The following is a 13012-nucleotide window of genomic DNA, read 5'->3' on the forward strand; positions in this document are numbered from 1 at the left end:
GCAATGGCCGTAATAAAAATTAACAAGCTACGCAACGTTTGAGTTTTGAATTAATTGACAGCGCCCGTATGCACAGGACAACGGGGCAAAGACTGGGGAGCAGCCGCCAAGATTGTCAGAAACAGGAGCTCCTTGTAAAATTATAAATTCGCATCTAAATGAACGCTGCAAAATTAATGAACTGCATGCAGTTTAATTGAAATGAACATCCGCAGAGGGAGGGATGTGCCAGTGGATGTAGTCTCCGGGTTGCCCAGGGAGACGCATAATGAGGAATTTTCCGAGGTGAATAGATGCTGCATAAAACCCTTCGAAATCCACAAGGTTAAGAAACCTTTTTAATTAGGGGAAAGGCAGGAGTTTATATTTATATATGCACAAAATGATTGGTCTACATTGGCAATGATGGCTTCTCCTCCTTGAGAAAAGTGAAAAACATCTTTATCAATAAAATACTTAACAAGACAGACACAAACAATATGCATTTAAAGCATGCAAAAACGTTAGTTATTTTCAATTAAATAATTAGGTTACTAAAAAGTTTTTGTTTTTGTTAAAGCCTATTGCCTTTGGAAAAATCTAGAGCCAAAAAAAGGGGTTTGCATTCTTCAAGAAGTAATTAAAGAAATCATATAATATATAATAAACACGAAAAAATCTTAAAAAAAAGAGTAAGATACATTTTATGATAAATATAACTATCTAATCATAAAATATAGAAGATAACCTATGTGTATCCCAATTTTCAGGCCATTACACAATGGTTTCACCCATCCAGTTTCGATTGTAAGGAACTGCTTTAGAGCGACTTACCTCCACGTAAGGTCCGTCCTCGACCACTTGGGTCCCTGGAGAACGTAGCGCCGCACCCGCACTCCGTAGCCGCCGTCGTGATAGAGATTATCCGGCGAGAAGCTATTGGCCGAGCGGTGGTCGCCCACGCCGCACCGGGGCTTCTGTATGAGCCGGGCCGTTGCCGCGTCGATTTTGCCCGTAACTGGAATGTTGCCAAAAGCCTGCAGACGGTAATGTTAGTTGTGAAATTGTGCATAATGGATGCGGGGTGGGCACTGGGATGGGGTGGCGCGGTGGCCCTTACCTGGAGACTCTCGATTGCTTCTGTCAGCTTCTCGTCGGAGAGAAGATTACCCGATTCCAGGTTCGACTTGGGCAGGTAATCAAACTGCATGAGGTAATTGTACTGCAAGCAGAGATGGATAGATACATTAGGGAAGTGTGCCAAAGGAACGGGTATCGCAACAATGGCCCAGCCCTGCCCTGCCCTGCTCTGCCATATGGCCAGTTTGGTGAGCCAAACTATTTGTCGTTTTGCAAATGATGCTGCCTGGCTGCCTGACTGCCTGCCAGCATCAACAGCAACCGGCTGAAAAAAACGAGTCCCGAAAAAAGGACCAGAACCGAAACTTTTTGCATAAAGTTAATGATAAAAGCAACGCCAGATAGGGCGGCGGGCGGCAGCAGCAACAACAGAACATAAACAGCAACAAAAACTTTAACATTAATAACCCAAAAAGTATGCCACAGAAAAAGTGCAAGGAAACGTTGATGGAGAAGTGCTCGAAGGAAGCAGGCTTGGCAGCCATTTTAAGCCATTTCCATATCTCCTGGCCGAAATCGTAAGGCTGCCTTCTAGGGCCACTAAAGGCGTTGCATACTTTTACGTTTATTTTGTCATATCGATGGAGTTTGTCAAGTATTTTAGTGTCTTTAAGGCATACCTAAATGATTAAGATTATATATAAAATATTAGTAAATATGTCATTAATATATTTTATATTTCAGAAATATTTCGGATTCCTCCTACTGCTTAAGAGTTCTATAAACCTTAATGTTTTCTACTTAGCTGTTGGTATATAACAGTTGTATAACCTGTTGTTTGATTCTTTATAATATTTTATGATTCATTTGCCAGTTTATATGAGTGAGAATGCCAGCTTTATAAAAAAGCTCTTAAAATATCTTTAAAGACTTTTAAAGACCTGTTCCTAGCTTCGTTTTTAGCCAGGCCTCACTCGCTTTCAAGTTTATCTATGGGATAATGTTATTTGGACTCATGTTTCCCACATTTAAATCTCTTAAAAGTCGAACAGAATGTCAGCTTTATAAAAAAGCTCTTAAACATCTTAAAGGACCTTAAAAGGTATGTTCCTAACTTCATTTTTAACCAGGAGCACAACGCTTTCAAGTTTATCTAAGGGACTTAAAGTCAGAATTCTCCAGGGAATTGCGTACAGCTCTGGAGTTGTATTGTATATATGGTATATATATATTATCTATTATTATAATATTTTATTTCTTACTTAAAAAAGCTCTTAAAATCTTAAAAGCCCTTAAAAGACCTCTTCCCAACTTCGGTTTTAACCAGGCCCCACACGCTTTCAAGTTTATCTTTGGGATTACTGTTTGGACTCATATTTCCCCTATGGAAAGGCGTATTCCCTGGGGAATTTCGTACAGCCCCAAAGTTTGTACGTATACTGGGTCATAACTGTAAATTGCGAGAGCAGAAAAACAAAAAACAAATAGAAGCCAACTCGAATATCGACTCGATTCGGGGCCATATGTGAGTTGCCTCTGGATTTACATATTTTTACATCGCGTGCGCGCATATTTATTAACTAACGCACACACAATGGCACGCCGGGCAAACTTGACACATACACCAGCAAATTACGTGACCTGCAAATTAAATTTTCTCTTTCATTTTCCCCACATATGAGAAAATTGTCACACTCGCACCCCACGCTTTTCCAACCCCCCACGACACGGAACTTTTCGATATTCGCCTCACTTGCCAATGTCAGTCGCTTAAAAAATTGTGTGGAATACAAACTTTTGAATGGCCAAACGATTTGCAAATTTCATGAAAAGAATCGTTAGCCCAAAGTTGCGGCTAGATGGGCATTGGCATTCTTATAGAGGCAACGTGATGTGTGGCGATTAGTTGGGATTTATTTCGAATGATGAATGGCCCATCTACATCGTGTTTAGGTGCTGAAAAGTAGCTGTGAGCGGTGCATACAAATGCAGAAATCAGCTCTGATTTGGCCACCAACCAACTGGGCTTTAAAGAGTTGAACTCAAGGCAAAGGAAAGTTGATTGCCCTGCTACTTTCTAGATCAAAAACAATCTGATTTTAAATGTTTGCTCTCAAGGGAGCATAAAAGTTAGCTGGGGTGAATCCGCAGATTTGATTCCACTTTTGTGACTTTGCGGCATTTAAAAGGCCACAAAAGTCACACTAAAGTAAGCACATGTTGTAGTTCAAGCCCGAAGGAAACTTTCTTGGCCGGAATGGCAGCATTTCGTATGCTTCTGCCAGTTTATTTATTATTTTTTTACGTAACCCGCAGCGATGCAAGTGCATCAGGTTCGCAATAAAGGACCCAGGAGAAGCAGTGGAAATAAACCCAACACTGAGTCCTGTGGCAGGTGCAGCACAGGGCAGCTCCTGACCCCTGTTAGCAGTGATTCCAGCCAAATGTGCGTCACAAAAAAAAGTTCGCTTAGACCCTCCCTTCAATGGGTTCCGTTGTCACGTTGCTCGGAACGCGTCACCGGCCATACGTAACGCCGGGTAACGTAAGAAAGCCCACACTAGCGAATTGAAATTCACATAACGATCCCCCACGGCTATGTACGAAGCCCTCTGTCTCCGCCACTGTCTTTGCCTCCGACCCCCTCTATACTCCTCGGCTACTCGATAACAATATCAATTAATATATGTAGCTTGAAATGCAAAGGAGAGTTCCAAGTACTGTCGCTATTCAATAAGACAGACTTAATTATATTCGCCCAAGATATATTATATTTTATTAGTATATTTAAAGCAACCCTTAAAATCCATTAGAAGCTATTTGTTTATACAATTCTGAGTTTCAAAAACTTTATATTCTATATAATTATTATATCTATAATATAACCTTTCTAAAGATTTTACAAAAATGTACTAATTTATATGATATCGAAATGGTTACTTTAGATATTTTGATATTTTTATCCAACAAAATAAATAATATTTGTGTTATTATACCATACTATCTCGTTTTTAAGAAACTAAAAAAAAATTTAAATAAAAATATTTAAAATGTAACATTTAACCATTCAAATACCATCATAAGGGGATGTTACTTTTTTTTAGGAACCGCCAGCTGCGTTCGCCTTAGGCAGTCCTCCCTGTACACATTGCGGGTGGGGACAAGAATAATGTGGCACACAGCGGAAGCCGAATGTCTGGCCAGCGGAGACAACTGCAGACGCTTCGAGTTTCTTAATGAATGGAAGACCCGTCCGTCGAGGAGCCCGGATGGTGGAGGGGATTCAATTGGCAGAGCCTGCGCTCCTTTCCAGCGAACCCAACTAGTCAATTTGGCTAATCGAAGGCTTTGCGGACTGTAAACAGTGCTTAGCAAAGGTGTGCCAAATGGCGGAGAACCGAGTAGAGCGTTTTACGACGACAATAAACTATAATTCGTAGTTATGAATGGATGGGCATGTGAATGAATTGCCCAGGTCTTCGAGCGACGGAAGTGCTCACATTTGACCCCCCACCAGCGCTTCCCCCCAGCCCCCGTTTTGGTATCAATCATTTATGCATTGGCCTTTTGCGTTTTTAATGGGAAATTTGTGGCCCCAGCTACGTGCTGGAAAATCGCGGGGGGAAAAGCGAGGAAGTGGCTGCGGGGTGTACGTACGTGGCCAAGCCATGATTCTGACTAATAGAAAAGCGCCAGTGGAGTGGAAAAAGCCGAGGGAAAAGAGGTGAGAGCAGCGTATCAGAAACAATAATAGTAAAACAGTGCTACGTGAGTATTTGTCGTGTAAACAAAATCATGTTATCATAATATAATAACGAAAAGCAATATCGAAAAAACAATTGAGAAAAGTGCGAGTGGTGGGGGCCCATGGCTTTTCCCCGCTGCCATCCAATAATTGTGGGGCTTAATTTAGTTAAGTTGGCGTGTCACAAGGAGAACTTCTCGGTGAAAGTGTGAAAGTAAATTGAACGATGGACGAGGCGATATGTTTATTATTTTATTGGATTATAATTAAACGAGAGCGGTTCGCTGGGAAATAAAAATAAAGGGCTTATCGGGGCGCCTAATTTCATTAATTCAGGGGCGAGAGTTTGTTTTATTAATGGCAAGGGGGATAATTAAAGAATGTGTGGAAGGGTCAGGGCAGATAGTTAATTAAAATCACACTTGAGGTAAGTTATTATCAATACATTATAAATTAAATATGATGTTTAGTTAAATTACTAGACGTTGAATTATGTTAAAAAAATGTAGAGACCCAGTTTTAAGAGATATTACATACAATCATGTTTTTGTTCAAAATAAAATAGGTTTACTGATCACTAAATATTATAAGTTATTGGATCAGAAAATCGGGGTTTTTTGTGTCTGATTTTGGAACTCCATGCTGGGGCCTTGGAAACCGCAAAAACAAATCATAAGGCTTCATATGCTGGCCATAACTCTCTGCTCCACATGCGACGGTGGCCAATAAAAAGCACCTACAAGTGTCGCCGGATCGGCAGGCAAACAAACCTATAAAAATGACAGGCGACTGCAACAAACGAGCGCATCCATCTAAGCCCTCCGCCCTCCCCCGAATCATATGCACTCGGCGCCTGCCAAGGAGGATCCTGCCGCAAATTCTGGGAAATGCGCCTTGCAGAAAGGAAAATCAGATAGAGCAGGAAACTGGAGATGAAAAACCACAAAGAGCATGAAATCGAGGCCAAGTCGCACGGAAATGGACTTTAATGTGCTGGCAGGACAACAGGTCCTTGCCGCAAACAAATTTACTGCAAGTGAGTGTGTGAAATGGTTCCTAAATCAATCATATCAATGGATTTATTGGGTTTACATGGGAAATGGAATTAAAAGTAGTGCATTTAAGTACTTGGGCATTCAAGTAAAAAATGTAAAAACCATTTCTTGGCTAGTTTTATACAATAAATAACTCAATCAGCAGGGAAAATTGCTTTGTATAATTCTTGGGGCGTGTGTTTTGTATGCAGAATTGGACTCTTATTTTCGGTCCCCTACGCATTCCTCCACATTCCTCGGTTGACCTGCTCCATTTAGAGATACACACGTTCCCACTTTTGGGGCCCTGCCCCGACCATTCCCATGCATTTCCTGTTGCTGTCTCATAAAAGTCTTGGATACACACGCGTCTTTGGAAACATGTGCGCGAGTCATACCCCATTTCCTCATCCCCGGCCAATCCCACGGCCAGCCAGCCCACTGCAGCTCCTTGGCAATTTATAGACTGCGAATTTTAATAAAAAGGATGTGCCAGCCAGCGGCTCGAGTGATGACCACGCCCACCAGGGCAAACACTTAATAATAAAGAAAAAACACACATCTACCAAACCAGCCACCCACACACCCCTCCAGAAGGCTGGACAAAGCGAAGAGATGGTTAAATTAATTGAAATCAACATTGATTAATGTGGGATAAGAAAAGCAACGAAGCCAAAGAAGAGAGCACCGAGATAGGGTTGGATACTATATTATTGAAAGTTGCTTTGTTGGCTCTATAGTCGTCGGTGCAGCGAGAGAAATCGGTGGTTAGTTGAGCAAACAATATATTTCAATTGCCTTATGCTCATATGACGCCCAAATTAGGATAAGCAGCTTGTATTTTTGGTGATCTAAAGATTCATGTTTTGATTTAATGTATAGTTAATCTTTTTTCTCAAGGTTGTCATCACGTTTCTTAGCTAAAATATTCAGTTGGTCGATATTTAGGTATATTTCATGAGAGCTTAATTTATTTTCATCAAAGAAATATATTCCTGAAATTTCATTGCATTCTGTACACATTTTTTCTTATTTTTCGTTTTTTGAATTGATAGAAATGTATACAAACTTTCTGAAAAAGTGTTTTTTATATACCTTTTTAGTCACCTTAGTAAGTTGTTCCCTAGGAAGAATGTCTTCTTTGTTTTTTATATATTCAATATTTAATCCTTAAAAATCATATTTTTTCTAAAATTACTTTTTTTTGCAGTGTAGTCCATCAAATGAACTTACCGCAGAGCTGCAAACACGCAACGTTCAATGCGCCTGGCGAATGGCTCGTGGTCCGTCTTTCAACCTGCCACAAGTTGAGTTGGCGGTGGTGTTTGTGTTTGTGCTTGCACTTTAATTAGACCGCAGGACGTAAATTGCAATATCCCCGCCCACGGCCAACTGGCAGCCCCATCTGGGGCCCAGAGTTTATGGGAAAGTGATGAGATACTCGCCACTTGCCAGCCAGCCCAGCCCAGCCGCCCGGCCGCCAGGTTCCCGAGGCTCTAGCGTTTACTTTGTCGCCGCGCCCGAGCAACAAGTCATCAAAGGCGCCCCAAGCCCCCAAACCTCAATCATTCTGTTCCGTTCCCAATCAATCCATACCATACCCACGCCCCCAATCCTCCCCAGACAATAGGTCCGAGCCCCCGAAGAGGCGGCGGCGAAAGGGGGCGGCGTTAATAGCAAAGATGGGAAAATGGAAATGGAAATGTGTATGTGTATGGAAATGGCAAAGAGGCGGGCGGCCAAGGCGAACTGCACTCTTGATTAACTACGCTTTGTGTCCGAGAGGCATTTGCAATAAACAAATAAATCATTATTTATATCAACGCACTCCGGTGCTCTGTTCCGCTCAAAAACAAAAGCATCCACGTTTGCGTTCAATGACTTGGCACGACAGTTAAATAAACAGAAATCGATGTGTGGACAGGCGACGCCTTGAGATCCGAGATCTGGGAGGTGGACGTGGACTGTGGCATCTGGCCTAGCTGCAGCATATGGCTGTCCAATTATACCCAACGCTCGTATGCAAAGGCCACAGCCAGCCGGGCTAAAAGGTTTTAACTTGTGACATTAAGACCATTTGCAGACGGCGGCAACTCGATATGGCCGGTGATATATTGTCGGATATCGCCACTCCGCCATCGCCACCGCCCGTGGTTTAGAGTCAGTTTTCTGCTTTCAGGGGATAGTGCATAAATTCGCTTAATAATTCAATTGGGATGCCGTATTTTAGCCAACTTTATGCCCTTGGTCAGTGGCAGAAGCTCATAAGTTGGTTAGCCTTCAGAAGAAGTAATCTTAAAGGAAGAATGGTTTCCTGCTCATCCATTGACACTTGGCCATAAAAAATGTTAATAAAACCAAATGTGATTTGTGTAATTTATAATAAATTAAAAGTGGTTTATGATATAATAAAACAAAGTTGTTGATTTATAGTATTTACTCATGTTCAATCTCTCATTCCTCACACTTTTCAATACAGAAATATAATCCCTTTTGGATAGTATTCCCAAATATCTCGCCGCAATACCAAGTCCATTAAATATTACCGAGACAAGATACAAGATACTATCTCATGCAGTGCCACTGGCTGTGTGGCGCCAGGTCCAGTCCATGTTAGTCTTATATAAATAAATCCAGAAACCTGCTGCAAGCTGCCATTATTTCGAATAGCCCAGCTGGATTACCATCGCCAAGTCACCATCTCGCTGCACATATACATATTTTTGTGGCACTGCTGAAACCCGTTTTCACGACTACCGTTTGATGGAATTAGCTGAGTTGAATCGCTGATGAGTGTGGCAAAATTAGGTGGCTAAGCGGAAAAATAAAACCCCCGAACGGCCAAATGAGTTGGTCAATATTTGTGCACCCTGGCACAAAGGTGAGGTGGAGATGAGATGGGAAAGAGCTCCGAGGGAATGTCGCTGACTCAGGGGACAGGGCTTATATTATTGGTGGCAAACAGGTAAGCAGACAAATCACACTGCCAAAAGTGCATAAAAAATACCGAATATGACTCAAAGTTTATTTACCTCTTTCAATAGATCATAAAATGATAGCAGACCATTATAGGAAAAAACATATCTTAAAGCGATTTTTGATCTTAGTTTAAGATTCCTAAATGATCTTTAGGTTCAAGATTACTTGGCATGTAAGTTTATAATGGTAATTGTAAAAAAACTTAAAAGAAGAATTCAGAATTAAAATATATTTTATTATATTATTATTATACATATATATCCATTCTGCAATTAGTGATTTTATATAATACGGGTTTTGAATTGGCAAACTTCTAAGATAGAGGACCATTTTGATTCCTGAGCGATGGAGTTCCAAAGTAATCTAAAGCGTGGGAAATATTTTTGGACTAGTTTTCTGTTCTGAAATGATTCTCCCATAAAATATGCTCTGTTATTTTTCTCTCAGTGCTCAAATCTCTGACACACGCACGGCAACACCTACGTGTCTCGATGTTCCTTTCGTACCTTCTTTGGCTTTGAAGTTGGAGCCGGGCTTTGGGGCTGTAACCGCGGCTGGATCTCGAGCTGGGGCCTCAGCCTCAGATCGCGCAACATGCCGCATAATTGATGGCACAGGCAGCGCTTAAAAGGAAACCTGCTCGCTGCACAAATGTCGCCCAAAAAAGGCGTTGTCATTGCCATTGTGGCTGCCTGCTGGATGTTTCTCCGGAAAAGGCCAGGCCAGGCCAGGCCAGGCCGGGCAGCTGCATGTGCATCATTAAAATCAAGTCAAGGCATCAAGACTCTGCCGTTCTGCCATGCTGCCTTCTGCCAAAATGTCAAAGATTTTTCACTCCGCCTCCGTTCGGGTTCTGGGCGAGATTCTCGGGGAGCATGCCCCTCGCTGGGCCGCAGCAACTCCCGTTAGCTCGCGTGCTCCCCGGCATTTCGGCATTTCGATTGCCCCCAAATAAAGCCAGGCAAAAATAAATAAATCGAAAATAAATTGTTTTTATATGTTCCCCATTGTTGATGTATGCCTTTTCTCCCTCTCTGCTGCTGCAATCAAAAGCGCGCGTTGGGGCACAAATGTGATAATTAATACAAGCACAAATCCGAAAAATAAAGGGAAGGAACAGACGGCAGGCAGCCATGAATCTGGGTCAATCCAATTGCTTTATATTTTGTTTATATTCCTCTCTTGTGCAGCTTTTTGTGGCCCTCTTAGAACTCCAGCGCCAACGAATTTCTGGCTTGGCTCGTACATACACATTTATTTATGCACTTCCACCTTTGCCAGCGCCAACCTCTTGGATTTATCGCGCTTTTATTCTTCCTGCCATTATAGACCGTTGGAAACAAATCTGCATACGGTGTTTTGAGTGTGCCTGCATGTGTTCCTGCTAATGGCTGGACGTCCGGATCGTCCTCCTACCTCCAACTCCTTCCAGCACTCCTCCATGGCTCCCCGCCCCTTATATATCTTTCAATCCTTCTTGGGCTGCGCTCAAGTGAAATGCAAAGCAGATTGAGCTGAGACTCTCGGCACCCACAATAACAATAACGACTGTTCAATTCCGATAATGCATTATTCGGTTTTCAGCACTTACCGGAGTGATATGCACGAATGGCCAAAACATAAATAGATGTATATCTTTATATGGCAATTGTGGAAATCATACGGTGCCCTCCTTTGGCAACGTTTATAGAGTAGGAGGTGAGAGTAATACGGAAAAAACCTTATTATTTGATTAATAAAGATAGCTCGTAAGAAAATTAAAATGGGTTTCATAAGAGATAAAATAAATTAGCTTATATAATGACACATTTTAGGTTATCTGAGTTAGATTAGGTTTTATATTATTTTCTTGTATATTTTTTTATTAATTTTCTTAGAAAGTGTGTAGTTTATTTTGAATCATCACAATCTTTTCCCCTCTGAAATTAAGTCTTAATACTGAATAGTATTTTCTTGAATCTGAAGTTGATAAAAGATCACCTATATATCTGTCCCAATCTTAATTACTAAACTTTCCAAAATTTTTTAAGTTTTTATTATAACATATTGCAGTATATCTTCTTATTTCTAGTAGTTTTTCATGGTTTATTTGAATTTATCATTAAGCTGTGACACTTAACTTTCTTTCCTTTTCTGCAATCTGAATCTCCTACTTTTTCGAGTTCTTCGTTCCATTAACTTCACTAATAGTATTACCTGGAGAATATTTTACACACACAAGCTGTCCGTTAAGCTATTAGTTTCTTCTACCAGGAATTTGTTCCTTCCCCCACTCTATTGTGTGCATGAATCATGGAAATTGCTAACCAAAATTGGGGACAACTCAGCGACCAGATATGTGTGGATGTGTTGCTGAAAGTTTTTGGGTGAGGAGATTGGTCGTCCGTACGGATGTCCGCGATGGAGTCCGCGTTCGCGTCCGCACATCCACATCCGCATCCACATCCACATCCACATCCGCGTTGGCGTTCCATCGGCTAATGTGCATGCAGATTGAGTTTGAGCGCTGGCTGGCGGGCAGACTGTCAGAAATTGTGTATGCACAACAAATGTCTCATATTTTTGGGTACGCAGCCATAATGATGCATAAAATGCAGTGAGACGACGAAAAAACGAGCGGAAAGCGAAGGAAAATCAACATAATGCATCAATCATACGCTGCGTGGGTCGGCCAGACGATAACACTTCAATCTCCTCATTTCCCTGCCTGCCTCTGCATTTCCCCTCCCCCCAATGACATTAAAAATCAATCAATGGCACATAAAATTAATGAATAACACAACAACAATGGAAGTCGGGCGGCTTCTGTTGATGCTTCTGCTGGCAGGCTTATCGCGCAGCTAAGTGTTTCCTTTTCGATGCAAGTTTTTGTGTGTTATCAGTGTTTAATTAAGTATATACTACACTTCGAACGTATAAATAATTGGAAATGCTTCCTATATACTCGTAAAATCATGTATTAGCTGAATCGAGCACGTTTTCACACTGAATTGCAAGGTAGTGCGGAGTGCTGAGATTGCAATATTTAGAAACGCGATTGTCTTAGTTCTTTTTGCGATTTTCTCTTCAGCCGGAACACTTTAAAAAGTTAAGAGAATGGAGCTACAGCAGAATACTAAGCAGGAAAAGACGTCAAGGATATTAAAAAAATTATAAAGGATGTTGAACACATTTAAGGGAATATGTGAAAGATCATTTTGGATAGTCTTACATATTATTATTTACAGCTCCCTAAAAATAATGTTTATATTTAACATTTTTTTTGAGCATCCAATTTCAGCCTAAAACCCAGGATATCATACCCTACAAAGGCCTCCCTTTTCCCCATTTCTGCACATATTTTTTAGTGCATAAAATTCTGTTTGGTATTAGCAGGGCTTTTGTATTCCACTCTTTTGCCAATGCAAATTGGGCATTATTTGTTCTTGTGCTCGGCTCGAAAATTTTTCCGCCTCTTGCATTTCAATGCGTGCTTAGTTGCAGCACGCACACAAACACGTATCGGATGTAGTGTATTTTACCTTTTTTTCCCGGGCAGCCAGCAAGTAAAGCCGAAAAGGCAGCTGCTTTTTCTCTATAGGTCCCTACGTGACACAATTAAAAAAATAAATAGAAAGCGAGCCCGCAGCGACTGCATTGCCACCCACAGCCCACTGCATTATGTATTGAAAGCGAAATTTAATAAAAACTTTTTTTCCACCAGGTAAATGCATGTGCATGCTGCATGGCTGGCCAGCAGGGGGCGCCAGTTAAGAGGGTCCTTTTACTTCACACAGGATTAAATTTGTTCTCGGTAAGAGTAAGCAGAAAATTGGCATTTTCCATAGAAATGTACTCTAATTAAAATTAGGAATTCCACATAAATATGTTAATGCATTCCATTTGCCCGCGTAAAAAGCAGAGACAGATTTGGAATTGATTAAAATTTAAAAAGTATATTTTAGGTTGTTATGACTCTTTCCGTTTTGTTTCTCTGCCTTTGCATGATACTTTGTTGCTTTCCAGTTTTAAATTATCTTTATTGTTCCCTTTCAAGATGCAATATCACGTAGAATTGATAATACTTGTTTTTCAAATTTCGTGGACTTTGATAAGCTGTGAATCACAATCTTTGAATTAAATATATATTTCATCGCTACATTGTTTCAATATTCCCATGAGACGCAAAAAGTGGTCTAAAGCTGTTAGTCATTGG

General features: G+C 41.0%; 1 protein-coding gene across 1 annotated transcript in view; it reads right to left on the reverse strand.

Annotated features, from left to right (window-relative positions):
• LOC108036517 (matrix metalloproteinase-2) overlaps positions 1-13012 on the reverse strand; it is a 78906-nt gene that overhangs the window by 59799 nt on the left and 6095 nt on the right. The window contains exons 2-3 of the mRNA XM_017112723.3: positions 1100-1201; positions 814-1016 (exon numbers count right to left, since the gene is read on the reverse strand). Coding sequence (XP_016968212.1) covers positions 814-1016; positions 1100-1201 — 305 coding nt within the window. The remainder of the gene's footprint in view (positions 1-813; positions 1017-1099; positions 1202-13012) is intronic.

The sequence above is a fragment of the Drosophila biarmipes genome, chromosome 2R (genome assembly GCF_025231255.1).
Source record: "Drosophila biarmipes strain raj3 chromosome 2R, RU_DBia_V1.1, whole genome shotgun sequence".
Taxonomy (NCBI): Eukaryota; Metazoa; Arthropoda; class Insecta; order Diptera; family Drosophilidae; genus Drosophila; species Drosophila biarmipes.